Source organism: Arachis ipaensis, chromosome B7, assembly GCF_059453495.1.
Source record: "Arachis ipaensis isolate K30076 ecotype BB chromosome B7, ASM5945349v1, whole genome shotgun sequence".
NCBI classification, from domain to species: domain Eukaryota; kingdom Viridiplantae; phylum Streptophyta; class Magnoliopsida; order Fabales; family Fabaceae; genus Arachis; species Arachis ipaensis.
In genome coordinates, this window is record NC_142442.1 from 1,709,294 (window position 1) to 1,726,375 (window position 17,082).

At 33.7% G+C, this 17,082-nt stretch overlaps 2 protein-coding genes across 2 annotated transcripts; one reads left to right on the top strand and one right to left on the bottom strand.

Annotated features, from left to right (window-relative positions):
• Window positions 1-427: 427 nt before the first annotated feature.
• On the top strand, window positions 428-2,797 carry LOC107607972 (cytochrome P450 71D10-like). The gene is made up of 3 exons (XM_016309864.3): window positions 428-1,060; window positions 1,224-1,549; window positions 2,003-2,797. Exons 1-3 carry the CDS (start codon window positions 487-489, stop codon window positions 2,618-2,620), a joined length of 1,518 nt encoding a protein of 505 aa, XP_016165350.1. The 5' UTR covers window positions 428-486; the 3' UTR covers window positions 2,621-2,797.
• Window positions 2,798-13,761: 10,964 nt separating this feature from the next.
• LOC110270768 (uncharacterized) lies at window positions 13,762-15,623 on the bottom strand. Its single transcript, XM_088493599.1, has 6 exons — window positions 15,272-15,623; window positions 14,930-15,165; window positions 14,633-14,848; window positions 14,441-14,533; window positions 14,264-14,365; window positions 13,762-14,166 (listed from the first exon to the last, which is right to left on the bottom strand). Exons 1-6 carry the CDS (start codon window positions 15,621-15,623, stop codon window positions 13,762-13,764), a joined length of 1,404 nt encoding a protein of 467 aa, XP_088349725.1.
• Window positions 15,624-17,082: the final 1,459 nt, after the last annotated feature.

A 17,082-nucleotide genomic window follows, 5' to 3' on the forward strand; every position in this document is an offset into this window, starting at 1 on the left:
TTTATTTTATTAGATAAATTAATTGTGATTGTTATTTAATGAAATATATAATAACTTTTTAAATTTTTTAGATAAATTCTTCCATAAAATAAATAATATGATACGAAATTGATTTGTTAAATAAAATAAAAATTTAATAATTAAAATTTATTAAAAATTAAAATACTTGACTAAAATTTTTTTAAGAATTGATCTAGAATATTATGACTCTTAGTGTTTGATGAGACATTATATTGATAAAATAGAAATTAAATCAAAAGCATATTTGCTTTTATTTATGTTCAAAATTTATGTATTTTATTAAAAAATACAAAATTTATCTCAAAATACAGATATTTTTTATTTTCTAAATAAATCTATATTTTTATTTTAGTAAAGAAAAGGATTATAAATACATGTTATCATAGTTTATTTAGTTACATGTATGTGTCTCTCTCCAATTATTAGTTCCTTCTTCCTCAACTATACATTACTCTAGCACATACCATGGATCTTCAGAACCTTATCTCTATCTTCACCACCTTCCTCTTTCTCTTTATGCTATTGAAAATAGCCATGAAGAAATTTAGTTCTTCCAAGGATATTACCAATTTACCCCCAGGGCCAAGAAAGCTACCCATAATAGGAAACATGCACAACCTTGTAGGATCAATGCCCCATGAATGCCTAAGAAACTTAGCATCCAAATATGGACCCTTAATGCACCTTAAACTAGGAGAAGTGTCCCACATAATAGTTACATCACCTGAAATGGCACAAGAGATTATGAAGACTCAAGATCTCAACTTTTGTGATAGGCCAAACCTTCTCTTTGCTAGAGTCATGACTTACAATCGCACCGACATTGCCCTTGGCCCCTATGGAGATTATTGGAGGCATATACGAAAGATCTGCAACATGGAGTTATTAACAGCAAAGCGTGTTCAATCTTTTAGGCACATAAGAGAAGCAGAGGTTTCAGAGTTGGTCAAAGCAATATCTCAAAGTCAAGGCTCCATTTTTAATCTCTCTCACAAGATTTTTTCAACGACCTACGGAATAGCAGCAAGAATAGTATTTGGTAAAAAAAAAAAAAAATGATACATAGTGCAAATATTTTAATTTTACATTTATTATTATTATTATTATTATTATTGTTGTTGTTGTTACATTTATATCTCATTACATGTATTTCTATCATATTTGCTATCTAATAATTGTATGACTTTTATTTGACAATATAGGTAAAAAATATAGCTACCAAGAATTTTTTATATCATCTATTGAGAAAGCAATTCAAATAGGAGGAGGAAATTGCATTGCTGATCTGTATCCTTCAATTAGAGTAGTGCTTGAAATGATGAGTAGAGACAAGGCTAAACTTGAAGAACTGTATATAAAGACTGATAAGGTATTACAAGACATCATAGATGATCATAGAAATAGAAAAGATGGCAAATGTGAAGAAGAAGAAGAAGGTAGTGAAGATCTAGTTGATGTTCTTCTCAAGTTTCAACAAATAGAATCTGAATATCCTTTGACTGATGACAACATCAAAGCAATCATCCAGGTTAGTCTAATAAAAACAAGGGTAAAGTATACTTTTTGTTTTTAAAGTTTGGTAAAAACTTTAAAAATATCTCTAAGTTTTATTTTATTTTAATTTTGTTCCAATTTAACAATAATGCATGAAAATTATGCTTGATTTGTTTTTGTTGAGAGTTGTTCTTATGAAATTGTTGTTGAATTGGTCTTAAATTTTTTGAAAAATTAACTATCAAGGGTATATTTGATGCAAATCGAAAACTTTTGGGACAAAATTGAAACAAAATAAAACTTAGGGATATTTTTAAAACTTTTATCAAACTTCAGGAACAAAAAATATACTTTACCCTAAAAACAATTATTATCAGTTTAATTGTTTTTGTGAAACTAAACAGGCCATGTGTTCATCAAGTGAAATATATAAGCATATTAATTTAACAAAATTTTTATTATAAATTTATAATTAATCCATTTGCAGGACATATTTACTGCTGGTGGAGAAACATCCTCAGCAGTTGTGGAATGGGCAATGGCTGAAATGATAAAGAATCCAAAAGTGATGGAAAGAGCACAATCTGAAGTTAGAAGGGTTTATGGTAACAAAGGGTATGTGGATGAATCAGAATTGCACCAATTAACATACCTTAAGTGTATCATCAAAGAAACCTTAAGGTTACATCCATCTGTGCCGTTGTTACTTCCAAGAGAGAACAGAGAACCATGCCAAATCAAAGGGTATCAAATTCCATCCAATTCTAGAATTATTATCAATGCTTGGGCAATTGGAAGAGATCCTAGGTATTGGATTGATGCCATGGATTTTAAGCCTGAGAGGTTTGTTGATGAATATTCAATTGATAATAGAGGCACAAACTTTGAGTTTATTCCATTTGGTAGTGGAAGAAGAATGTGTCCTGGAATTGCATTTGCTACACCAAACATGGAGTTGTCACTTGCTCAATTTCTTTACCATTTTGATTGGAAGCTTCCCAATGGAATCAAGAATGAGGAACTTGATATGACTGAGTTGTTTGGGATGACTATAAGAAGAAGAAATGATCTCTGCTTGATTCCCATTATTCATCATCAACCTTAACAATTAATATAAATTTGATGAAAATTCAGGTGTAGTTAACTTCATGTGAAGTTTATAGTTAAGAATCGTTAAATATTTTGACAAGTTTAACTAAATTGTTATTTAGCGACTGAGTTTTCACTTATAAATTATCTCCCGCTGTGAGAAAATTAAAAGAATGATTTTATGTATTATATTTTATTCAATTTTTTTTTTAACATTTGTCTATTTCTGTTACAAGTTTATATATCTCTCAAAAATAAAATTTATAAATAGTTCATAGGTATAAAGCATCTCTCGTTTCATAAATTATAGTTTCAATTATTTATAAATAGTTCATAGGTATAAAGCATCTCTCGTTTCATAAATTATAGTTTCGAATTGAAGTGGAGTTAAGCTTATTAAATTTCAATTCTAATAACACATGAATCCATTGTTATTACATTATTATATAAAGTGAAGTATATAGTCAACAAACAACACTGCAACAAAAATTGCAAGCGACGGTGGTTCTCGATTCGAGTCACAATGGTTTAAACCGCTGTTTGATGTCAACCGTTATGGTCCGAAAAACGCAAATAGATAAACCATCGACATAGAAACGGTGATAGTTTTGTGGATAACCGTTAGAATAGAGAAAGTCTAGGAGACAGCACTTTTGTTGAAATTTAGTCGGCACTTAATCATCAAAAGAAAAATGATTAATTTTATATTATTAGATGTCATCTCACACTATTAAAAATATTGATGATGGCTAATTGATGGCTAAACATCACAAATTCTGCTTGTTCCTTACTATTACACAAGACACGTAGCTAATGACGACGGTTTAAAACTACCGCTATGCATGATTTAAAACAGTGCAACTAGAGGAAATAATTTTTTTTTTATATTTTAAATAATTAGTACGTAAAAATAAATATTTAAATTAATTAAATAATAATAAATTTTAAAAAATTGACAAAATACTACATTTTAAAGGATAAGTAATATTTTTCGATTTAAAAATGCAAAGTTCTTACGACGGTTGGTAACGGCTCCAAAAAAGAATTCAAATGGACTTGATTTAAAAATTATTTCACCTCTAACTTTATTGTTATATAAACATTTAATTTTTCCGTAATTTATATATGTAAAAAAAAGGCCGTTAAATGATACAATCGTTGAGTTTGATTTGCACAAAGTCACGACCATAAAGTGAATGAATAATAGCTCAAATGGCATAAACTTTCCATACTTAATTAAGAGGTTGTGGGTTCGAGTCTCCTATCTTTCTAATTTTTGCCAATCCCATATTTACTTAATTAAGAAGTTGCGGGTTCGAATCTCCTATCTTTGGTAAAAAAAAGTCACGACCATAAAAGATCACTCTTATATAGCTGAAGCTCCATCACACGTTATTAATCGCACACCTAAGTGATTATATATATTCTCAAGCTCCAAATTTTGTATGGGCCTCAAAGCATTGTTGCTACGTTTTATTAATTTGGTTTATACCATTTCAAAATCAGATATTTTCGATGGAAATATCGGTGAGCAATGATTATCTTTTTCGTATAAAAATCAATCGAGTAGTGATCAACTAAGCATCTTTAATTTGTCCACTTCCTCAGATTTTTTTTGTCCGTCTACTTCTTTTGAATTAGTACTTGTTTGAGTATGATTAAATTAATACAAAAAATATTTTTAATAAAAAATATTCTTTTATTTTTCAATGTGTTTGATAAAATTTTAATAATAAAAATTAAAATATTTAAAAAATATTTGACTAAAATTTTTTAAGAATTGATTTAGAATATTATTATACCCTTAGTGTTTGATGAGACATTATATTGATAAAATAGAAATTAAATCAAAAGTATATTTATTTTTATTTATGTTTGTGAAATTTGCATGTGAGTATGGAGAAGAATAAGAACAGAGAAGTTAAGAAGGAATTGAGAATTGAACTTGTATAATGATGAAACTCAAAGAATACAATGCTATAATTTGCTATTTATACAAACACTACTTCTAATAGAATTGTATAGCTGCACTAACAAACTATACATACAACTCAGCATGTATAATGAAACCCACTACTAACAAACTTTACAGCTCAGTATGTGTAATCAAACCCACTACTAACAGCTTTCTATACAAAGAGAAATAATAGCTTATAATAACAAATTCTAACTAATAGAATAAATATCAAGTAACACCCTCCCATAAGCTTGGACCGTACCATTGGGAGAAAAGAGATCTAACAATCCAAGCTTAGAATAACCTGCATTGAAAAGCCCAGGAGCAAGAGGTTTAGTGAGAATGTCGGCAGCTTGATTATTGGTGGAAATAGGAAGAAGATGAATCAACTTTTCTTGCAATTTGTCACGGACTATATGGCAATCAGCTTCGATATGCTTGGTATGTTCATAAAACACAGGATTAGTTACAATTTAACTAGCTGAATTGCTATCACAGTATAAATTAATAGGCTTTGTGATTGGAACACCAAGATCTTGAAGAACATAGTTCAGCCATTGGGCTTCTCTGGTGGCCAGAGCTAAAGCTCTATACTCCGCTTCTGAGGAGGAGGTTGCAACTGTAAGCTATTTCTTACTCTTCCAAGTAACCAATGATGGTCCCAAATAAAAACAATATGCCGAGATAGATCTTCGAGAGTCAACACAACCAGCCCAATCAGAGACAGAGAAACCAGTAAGTTGCAAATCAGATTCTGCAGAGAAGAAGAGGCCTGCAGTAGGGAAACCTTTTACATAACGCAGCACTCTATGTGCCGCCTTCAAATGCTCAGTAGTGGCGCAGTCCAAAAACTGGCTTAGCTTCCCAATGACATAGCTTATATCAGGCCTAGTATTTGCTAGATATAAGAGCTTTCCCACAATTCTTCTATACTGACTAGAATCAGTGAGCAATTTTCCAGCAGTTTTACTGAGCTTTGCTCCATAATTGATGGGAGTGGTGGCAGGTTTGCACCCTACAAATCCTGTTTCCTTGAGTAAATCCAGAACATATTTTCTCTGGTAAAAGCAATTCCCATCTTGGATCTTGCCATTTCCAGACCAAGGAAGTACTTCAAGTCTCCCATGTCTTTGATCCGAAATCTCTCATGAAGAACATCTTTAACCGAGTTAATTTCATTTAGATCATTACCTACCAATACTAAATTATCGACATACACGAGAATTGCTGTGAATCCAAGTGAAGTAGTCTTGGTGAAGAGGCTGTAATCCGATTTACATTGAGTGAATTTCAGCTCGAGTAGAACAGATTTGAGCTTGCAATTTCACTGCCTACTCGCTTGTTTCAATCCATACAAGGACTTTTCAAGCTTGCAAACTTGACGGGCGAGACTTCTAAACCTGGAGGCACTTCATATAGACCTCCTCATCGAGTTCACCATGTAAAAATGCTGTGTTGACATCAATTTGTTTAAGGTGCCACCCTTTTACTGCTGCAACAGCAAGTACCACTCTCAAAGTCCCTAGCTTCACTACAGGACTGAAGGTATCTCGACAGTCAACACCAGCCACTTGTGTGAATCCTTTAGCAACAAGTCTTGCCTTGTGCCTCTCCACTGTACCATTTGGGTGGTCTTTTGTACGAAAGACCCATTTACATCCAATTGCTCTCTTTTCAATTGGTAAAGAAGTTAGCTTCCATGTTTTGTTTTCTTCCAAGGCAGTCAGTTCAGCTCTTATTGCCTCTTTCCAACAAGTTTGAGTGATTGCATCCTCATAGGTTTTAGGCTCTAAATTTTGAATAGCAACAGAAAATGCAAAATGCATGGGAGAAAGTCTAGTATAAGACAAGACATTAGAGAGATGATACCTTTGAGCAGTGAGCTGCGATGAGGGTGAAACAGTGTTGATGGTTTGACACTCATAGTGCTGCAAGTATGTAGGTGGTTTAGTTTGCCTAGTTGATCTCCTTACATTAGCAACTTCAGGCATGATGGAGGATTCAGGCAGAGCAGCAGAATTATGAGTTAAAAATCCTTCATGTGATGCAGATGTGGTTTCTAAATGATCATGAATTTCAGGATAGGGGAGAATTTCATCAGTTTTATTTAATTCAGAGGAAGCATTATCTTCCTGATGGATGAGAGTTGGGTGATGCAAGCTTGGTTGAATGGCTGCATCATCAGTGTTTAAAACTTGTATCCGACTCCCTTCCAAAAATTCATAATCAAAGGGATGAGATGCAACATGAGATGAATGAGAGGAAGCTGAAAAATTGTCATTATTGGCATTATTGGAGTGACAGTAAGGAAAACAATTCTCATAAAATTGGACATCCCGAGATAGGAAAATCTCTCGAGTTTACAAATCAAAGAGCAGGTATTCCTTTGTGCCCTCCCTGAATCCAAGATGCAAACACTTTCTTGCTCTTGGATCCAGCTTGCCTCGTTGTCGTGCAAGGCTGCCAGCATATGCTAAACAACCAAAGACTCTGAGAAAGGAAAGATTTGGCAAAGTTTTATAAAGAACTTGATATGGAGACTTGTTTTGTAAAAAGGGTGTTGGCAGTCGATTAATTAAATAGACCGCATGTCCAACACTGTAATTCCAAAAAGATTTTGGTAAATGAGCATGAAACAAGAGAGTTCTAGCCATAGAAAGAATGTGTTGATGCTTGCGCTCAATAATGCCATTCTACTGTGGAGTTTCCACACAAGTTCTTTGGTGAGATATGCCATTAGAGCTGTAAAAAACATGCATTAAAAACTCAGGCCCATTGTCCATGTGAATTGTTTTAACCACTGCATCAAATTGGGTTTTAGCAAAAATGACAAAATCTTTAACCAATGAAGAAGCCTCAGCTTTAGTTTTCATGAACAAAATCCTAGTAAATCGAGAACAATCATCCACTATAGTAAGAAAATAACGCTTTCCAGTAAAAGAGGAAACAGAAACAGGTCCCCAAATATCAACATGAATGAGGTCAAGTACATTAGCTGCAGTACTAGAACTAACAGAAAAGGGTAATCGCTTTGTTTGCCAAGATGGCAAGAGTGACACGGTTCTGTGTGTTTTGTACAATCAATAAACTCAAAATTCTTTTGCAATGTAACAAGCCTATCATGAGATGGATGCCCTAATCTAACATGCCATAAAGACTGAGAAAATTGGCTGCGGGAAGTTGCTGTGATGTGAGGGAGAGCTTTGACTTCTTTGTGCAGAATGTACAAATCATCAACATTGCTAGCTGCACCAATCATCTTCAAAGTGTGCAGATCCTGTATCTCACAAGCCTTGTCAGTAAAAAACTCATTTTGCAATGTAAAGATGCAGTAAGTTTCGAAACTGATATGAGTTTGAAGTTAAAAGTGGGAATAAACAATGCATTAGTGAGAAAAAGATTGTCAGAAAACATAATAGTGCCCATGATGCAGCTAATAGTGAGTGCTCCATTAGGTAATTTGACAATAATTGGATCAACTTTGAAGTAATTTTAAAAATCTGCCAGAGTATATGATACATGGTCAGTAGCTCCAGTGTCAAGTACCCATGGTTTGTGTTTATTGATTGAAATATTTAGAGCTTTGGCATGAGAATCAAATTGTAAAATATTTACCATTCTACTTGTATAAGGAGAAGGATTTGCTTTGGCTGAAATCTGGTTGATACTATGAGAATGAGGCACATCTTGTTTGTTGAGCAGGCTAAAAGAGCTTTTCGTTGCTCTGGAGTGAATTCATTAATAGTTGGTTCACCTCTAACCAATTGTGGAACATTGAAATCATCATTTTCATCTTCAGGATTGTCTGCGGCAGTAAGACAATTGAGGACAGGAGACCTTTTCTCAAACCGGGGTTTGAAGTTAGGTGGATAACCATGCTTCTTATAGCAGTTATCCAAAATGTGTCCTGATTTTTCACAATGAGTGCACTACAATTTGATGCAATTTTGCCCCTTTTTAGATGGATTTCTACCTTTGTTGTCAGGCTGAGAAGAGGCTGCCAAAATCTTAGCATCTAAGGCATTATCAAAGCTGAACAGCTGCCTTTCTTGCTGAGTGATCATTGACAGAATTCTGTTCACACTAGGTAAATTATCCATTAACATAACATGTGACTTAACAGTGGAATATTGCTCTCCAAGATCACGCAAAAACTTGGTGACTCTGTCCTCTTCCCTGTGTTGCCTAACAATACCTAAGCCACATTCACATTTAACACAATCACAGGCAGGTATACGTCTAAATTCATCAATAATCTCTTCCCAAAGATTTTTAGTTTGGCAAAATAAGCTGTAACAGACAAATTCCCTTGTTTTAATGCATAAATCTCCTCATTCAATTCAGCTACTTGAAACCTATCACCCTGATAGTAGCGATGCTTAAGGTCATTCCATAATTCGTAGCCTATGTTGTTCCAAAGAACACTCTGATAGATTTCTGGACTAAGGAAAAGGTTAATCCAAGCAACTACATAGGTATTGCATCGTTGCCATGCCTTGAAATCAGGATTAGTTTTCTCAGGTTTTAGGATAGTACCATCAATAAATTCAATTTTATTTTTGGATGTAAGAGCATTAATCATAGCTTTGCTCCACGCACTGTAATTTGAACCAGTAAGGATTACATTGGTAATAGGTATACCTGGATTTTCAGAAGGAAGTATGTAATAAGGACTTGAGAGATCTTGATTCGGATTTGTCTTGTTGATATGGCTCTGGATCTGTGCCACTTGACTGAAGAACGCTACGAATTGTTGCATGTCCATCGTAGGACCACCTCCTGTGGATCCATCACTTGAATTTGATTTTTCTTCCATTGCTGCGAAGATGCCAGAAGTGGTTGTAACCTTTCTTTCTTGATCTCGTTGATCGAAAACTCGTTATCTCTCTTTAACGGGAAGACAGTTAGATAATAAAGATCTCATCAAACTTTATGGTGTGAGTTCAAGAAAGAAGAAGAAAAGAAATAGATGAGGAAGAGGAGCGGATGCTGAGATTTCAAACATGTATGAAGAAAGGGAGATCGGAAGAAATTGTGTGAGTTCAAATCAAACGAAGAAAAAAAAGGGGAGAAAAATTCACGAGCCAAAAACCGCAAACGAGCGCTTCAACTGTGAAGTTGGACTCATCATCCTTCTCTAATCACGTCAATGAATTGTGAATTAGAGAGCAAGTTTCTCATCCTTCAATCAGGATCTCAACGTTCCTCCATCCACGCTCACCGCACCATGTGAAATTTGCATGTGAGCATGGAGAAGAACAAGAACAGAGAAGCCAAGAAGGAATTGAGAATTGAACTTGTATAATGATAAGACTCAAAGAATACAATGCTATAATTTGCTATTTATACAAACACTACTTCTAACAGAATTGTATAGCTGCACTAACAAATTATACAACTCAGCATGTATAATCAAACCCACTACTAACAAACTATACAGCTCAGCATGTGTAATCAAATCCACTACTAACAACTTTCTATACAAAGAGAAATAATAGTTTATTATAGTAACAAATTCTAACTAATAGAATAAATATCAAGTAACAATGTTCAAAATTTATTTTGTTTTATTGAAAAAGTACAAAATTGATCTCAAAATAGATATATTTTATTTTCTAAATAAATCTATATTTTTATTTCAGTAAAGAAAAGGATTATAAATACATGTTATAGTTTATTTAGTTACATATATGATATATCTATCTCCAATTAGTTCCTTCTTCCTCAGTCTATACATTATTCCACCACATACCATGGATCTTCAAAACCTTATCTCTATCTTCACCACCTTCCTCTTTCTCTTTATGCTATTGAAAATAGCCATTAAGAAATTTAGTTCTTCCAAGGATATTACCAATTTACCCCCAGGACCAAGAAAACTACCCATCATAGGAAACATGCACAACCTTGTAGGATCAATGCCCCATGAATGCCTAAGAAACTTAGCATCCAAATAAGGACCCTTAATGCATCTTAAACTAGGAGAAGTCTCCCACATCATAATTACATCTCCTGAAATGGCACAAGAGATTATGAAAACTCAAGATCTAAACTTTTGTGATAGGCCAAACCTTATCTTTGCAAGAGTAATGAATTACAATCGAACAAGCATTGGCTTTGTCCCCTATGGAGAGTATTGGAGGCATGTACGAAAGATATGCACCATTGAGTTTATTATATGTTTTATATCCTTAAAAATATAATTTTTAAAGTGTTTATAAATAAAAAATGTTGACCACTTATTTTTTTGATAATAATGCTAATAAGAAAACAAAAAAAAAAAGTCAAAATTTATTTTATTTAATATTTATTAATTATGATAATAATTAATAAATATTAAATAAAATATATTCTGACTGTTTTTAGCTAATTTTTTTATTATTAAATATTTTCATAATTTTTAATTAATCTTTAGAGTTGAATTAAACTTAATTATTAATTTGGAATCAAAGTTTATACAATTTAATATTGTTGGCCAGAGTATATAACAAATTATTTAATTTAATATTTATAATTATATATATAATATTTATAATTATATATTTATTATATTTAAAATAACTAATTATTCTAACAGTTAAATTTGAGAGATAAAAAAACCAAAAATAAAGAAAAAAATCATTATAATATGCTTGCTCTTGAGTTTTTTTTTTTTTTTTTTTTTTTTTTTTTTTTTTTTTGCGTTAGACACCTAGTAAAAAATTAAAAATTTTACTTTGTTTTAATATTCTATCTATTTAATTTAGTTATTCAGTTAAACCAATTATTTATTATTGGATTAAATAGTAACAATCATTTTATCCGAAAAAAGTCATTTTTTCTCAACAAGATTTTTGAGCAAATAGCAACAATCATTTTATCCGAAAAAAATCTTTTTTTTTTTCAACAATATTTTTATCATTTAATCTAATATATAGTATTTTATTAAATAAAAATATATTTGATAAATATTGATATTTTTGGAATAGAGTATTAGATAAAAAACTATTGGTTCTGTCATCTCATCTCTGACAATGAATCACTGAATTATTTAAACGTGAGTTTTTGTTAGTGTTCATGCACCGATACTAATTTGTTGTTTTCGTAAATGACAACTTATAATCAATTATTGAGCAACATATCATAGTTATTATATAATAATGGTAGGCAAATATATACAACCTTCTACCATGCATATATATCATGGATCTTGAAAACCTTTTGTTTATTCTAACCACCTTCCTCTTTCTCTTTGTACTATTCAATTTAGTTATTAAGAAATCCACTTGTAATAAGACGAATTTACCCCCAGGGCCATGTAAACTACCACTCATAGGAAATATCCACCAACTTGTTGGTTCTTCACAACTCCATGAAACCCTAAGAAACTTAGCATCCAAATATGGACCCTTAATGCACCTTCAACTAGGAGAAGTCTCCCACATCATAGTTTCTTCACCTGAAATGGCACTAGAGATTATGAAGACTCAAGATCTCAACTTTATTGATAGGCCTCATGAAACTCTTTTTGCTAGAATTATTACTTACAATGGAACAAGCGTTTCCTTTGCTGCCTATGGAGACTATTGGAGACAACTAATGAAGATATGCACCATGGAGCTATTAACAACAAAACGTGTTCAATCTTTTAGGTTCATCAGACAAGAAGAGGTCTCCGAGATGGTTAAAACAATATCTGAAAGTGAAGGCTCCATTGTTAATCTCAGCAAGAAGATTTTCTCATTGACATATGGGATCGCAGCTAGGGCAGCATTTGGTATGTAATTATAATTAGGTTTAATTAGTCTCGTAATTCTTATAATTTTATTAAATTTTTATGAAAGTTTTTACAGCTTAAAAAGTTTTTATTAAATTTTTATTAGGTTGGTCTAGTGGTTAGTTTGTGTAAACAAATGTTGGGGATTCGAATTTTGTTTTGTGCATGTTGGCATTAGCTAACGACAAACTCTTAAATGAAGCTCTAATCTATGAAGGATTAGTTCTTGGTCTACTGAATTAAAGAATTCAGTGAAAACAAAAAAAAAAATCTCTATATCACTACAACACAAACGGAGATTAGCGGCGGTTTTTTTCGCTATTAGCGGCGGTTTAAAACCGGCAGTTTGAAAAACCACCGTGGTTATTGGGGTGGGCATTTGATTTCGCGGCGGTTTCCAGCAACCGCTGGTATAAATGTCGCTGATTCAATGTTTTGCGGCAGTTTATTTGGCGGCGGTTTAAAACCGCCGCAATGTACAAGTGTCAGGATTGACGCCATCTTTACTGGCGGTCAAAAACCGCCGCAATTTGGTTAACATGTTTTAAAAAAAATGTATACTATGGAAGTTTATAACTCCCACAATTTTCACAATTATATTAAAAAAATGGCTTTGTAAAGCTACTCAATTATATTGCTTCATCTAGACAAATGCATAAATAAGAACAACCTAAAGATGGCTAAAATATCACGACACTACAAGAGAACCGGGTGTTAGCGGCGGTTCCTAGAGTGATTTGCGGCGGTTTTAAACCGCCGCGAAACGGGATTCCAGCGGTTCGTTAAGCGTCGCCTATTAGGGGGTGGTTATATGATTTTGTGGCGGTTCTCAAGAACCGCTGGCACAACCGCCGCAAAATCCAAGATTAGCGTCGCAATGTTTAGCGGGGGTTTAAAATCGCCGCAATCTGGAAATCTGTAGTCGACACGAAATGTTCGGCGGTTTCAAACCGCCGCCGTTTAATGGCCACGGTTTAAAGACTAATGCATTTACCGGCGGTTTGAAAGCGTCGCGGTTTAACGGCCAATATTTTTTGAAATGTAACTGGCGGCGGTTTAAAACCGCCGCTATCTCCTAACCCGAATTTTCAAATTCCTAACGGCTAGTTCGCAACCGCCACTATTTTTCAGTTATATGGCCGCAAAAATACTGTTTTGTACACTGGCAATCACGCTTTTTTTTTATTTCAATGTACATTTTTTTCGTTTTTTTTTTAATTGTTCTTAATATTAGTAAGTTAAATTATTTAAAATCCCGAAAAATAAATTGCAGGGTAAACGACAATAGCAAAACCATTAACTTAATTAATATAATTATCCGAATATCAACTAAGTGTACTCCTTACTAAGAGTTGCATAATCAACAAAATAAAAGTGTATATCTGAAAGAATAAAAGGTTCCACAATCCCAAGAACTACTTTCTAATCTGTCCCTCCAACGCACTCATCCATGTGGCGACGTCTGATGGCAGCTCCCTACCTTGCCTTGAAGTAGACATATCAAAGCACTCTCCATTGCCTGCATCCTGACCTTCCCAGCTGCTACTTCATCCTCCACTGCCTGTCTTCTGGTCTTTTCGGCTGCTACTTCATCCTCCACTGCCTTCCTTTTCAATTTTTCTGCTGCCAACTCTGCTTGCAGTTCAAGCAGCACCCTTTGGGTCTCCTCCCTTTCAAAACTATTGTACGGCTGATGGGAATTCATACCAAAGACTTGACTAGAAGTTGGTCCCAACCCCATGCCACGCACCCTACCCGGGTGCTCTTTTCCGAGAGCTTGAGCAAGCGAATCATTCTGGGATAACAGTCTAGAAGATTCATCGCCTTGCTCAATAGCCTCAATTCTTTCCTACACACATAGATAAGCAATTAAGAGCATTTATTAGCATGTCACTAACCGCACAGACTTCCAATAAAATTTAAAAAACTAAAAACACATTACTTACTCCAATAGCGCGAGCCGCATCATGGATATAGGAGCCATCATCTCTTTTGTGCGTTAAGAGATACAACTCTCCTCTACTAACTCTCCTCCCTTGTCGTTCCGACTGTACCAATAATGACGACAAAGTGAATAAGGTAGAGGAACAAATAATTCTAAAATATTCTCAAACTTAGATTACCTCTTCTTCTCCGAGCCTTGCCAAGCTTTTCGATCCGCCGGTGTGGGTGTAAAGCTGCTTTGATCGATTCTCGGCATTTTTCTTACACTTCTCCTGTCATGCCATCAAATTAAGAGTTACTAGACACTAGTTCTAACGAACTAATTGTAATATAAATAGACTTTGTCTGATATGAAACTAAAACTATATTACCTGTGTCTCTTCGCTATTGCGATAATCGAGAAACTTTCTCCAATGTTCCGCAGTAATTCCATCTGGGCGGTTTTCAATATTTTCTGCAAGTGAAAGTTCTGCGTCATAGTAGCGATGGTATAATCTACTTCTCGTTTCCTTCCAAACCCTTCCCAGCATCTTGAATATTACAGACTTTATAATTCCTCTACTATCTTCTTCAAAATGGAACATTTCCTGAAACATTAGAATTAAGCTGTGAGTAGTGTTCAAAGTATGAGTTTGGAATGGTACGAAGAAATAAAAATAACATTTTACCTTTACTATTTCATTATAGACCTTGTCCCTGGTGCGAACCTTTCTCCAGTCCCTCTCGCCGATTGGGAATTTGGTGTAGTCAGATCCTAGCAGTCCCATAACGCCGCTCAGTAAACCTGCTTCATCCCCAACTGGTTGCAGTGCACTGTTAAACCTGAGTACCACCTTTCTTCCGTTAGGTGGCTTCATAGCTTCCTTCACACTCAGTTTGACTTGTTTGATTGTGCCATCGGATTCTGTAAAAAATATTAATAATTAGTTAGCTACCATTGGAGTCAAGCTGCAAATAAATCATAGAAAAATGGAGCAATAAAATGTAGAATTAAATAAGTTTTCTTATACCAATTGTTTTAACATCCCAAAATTCTGTGGTCTTGCGTCCCTTGCGCTTCTGAGCATCCTGTGCAGCTAAAAGGTTATCAACATGTTGGTCAAAAGAATCTACCTCATCTGCCTCGGCGTCCGGCTCCGAGTTTTCAACATCATTCATGGAAGCCTGTGGAGCAGGCAGTGGTTCGGTTCGGGGCGGACGAAAGGGGCGTAAAGACGAGGATGTGGGGGCACTACTGCCAATTGGCGGCGGAATTGGGCAGTCCGCTCCCTGCGAAGTTGAAGCCGCATGACCTCCCACTTGAGGCTGCTGACATGCTGTGTCTACACGGGCTTTCTTCGTGAAACGACCTACCCGAGGCATCTTTCCCAACTGCATTTGAATTATAAAAAAGTAATAACAATTAATGTGTACATAATAATATAAATTAACATGCAAAAAGGACACCGGCATACCCCAGTTACATGAGGACATGTGTACATGAGTACATGAGTTGAGATAGCATGTTAACAAAGAAATCAAATATGTGGGGCATTAAAAAAATTGATATATTCATAATTTATTCAATTATTTATGTTAAATATAATTAATCCTGTATCATTTTTATCATCATGAATATAACAATTAAAGTGTACATCATAATATAAATTATCAGAGGTCCCAACTGCATTCAATAAATACGAGAGTACATGAGTTTGTCAATTAAAAGAGTATATTAACAAGGAACTCAAGTATGTTAGACATAAAACTAACATTGACGTACTTCCAATTTCTCTATAATGCCTAGAACCATAAGAATGTGGTGTACTATTGGAATAGAATTGCAAAAAAGTCTAACTATTAGATTAGTACACATAAAATTCGGGTTCCTCCAAATGTACTCAAAATAGTACAATAATAATACTCAATTTAAAATAGAAAATAGAACTTCAATGTAGAATTTTAGTAAATTCTTGAAGAAGCTTAATTAATTAATCATATTAAAAGAAAATAAATCTAACTAGACATTGCAACGTATGAATGTAAAAGGGACACTTATTCGCATGGTGCAGGGCGGCTCTTCATTAATGAGAGAAATTATGAAAAACTAATAATCGGGGGTGAGAGGGAATCAGAAAGGATATCATTAGCCAAGACGAGAGTAAGATTATGCTGTTTCTTTAATTTTATCCAGGATTAATCGTGCTTACCTCTAGCGGGATGACTGGTTTGAGGGTAAGAGAGGAACCACCGGGGATCGGACAGCGAGAGAAGGGGCTCCAGGACGCTGGCACACCGCAGAGACGGACGTGGAAGAGAGGTACTGGACGAAGCAAGCTCCAATAAGGATTATTGGTATTAGGAAAAAAAATAAGGATTTAAGGGGCGATGACTTATCTAATTTAAAATTTAAATTTGTGTTTTTCGGTTTTTTGTATCTTTTTTAAAAGTATTAGTAGGTATTAAAAGAAAAATTACAATTAAAAAAATAAGTACTTAACGATTATATTAATTTGTTATCTATATATTTATAAACAAATATATATGTTAATTTTATTCTCCGAAATCGTTAGGTTTATTTTTTTAATTTTATAATATACGCTAATAGTTTTTGTTTAAATATATGCTTTTTATAAATTTATATTTTATTCTTCATCGTTCCTATTATGAAATTAATTTTTTTAAAAAATTAAATTAATAAAAAAATAATCTATTGTGTTATATTTTTAACACTCATTTTCAAACAAATGCCCTTTTTAGATTTATTTAATTTTTCAGAATTTTTCTGTTTTTTATTTGTTTTATGTTATTTTTTATTTTTAAAGTTTATTAAAGATCGATT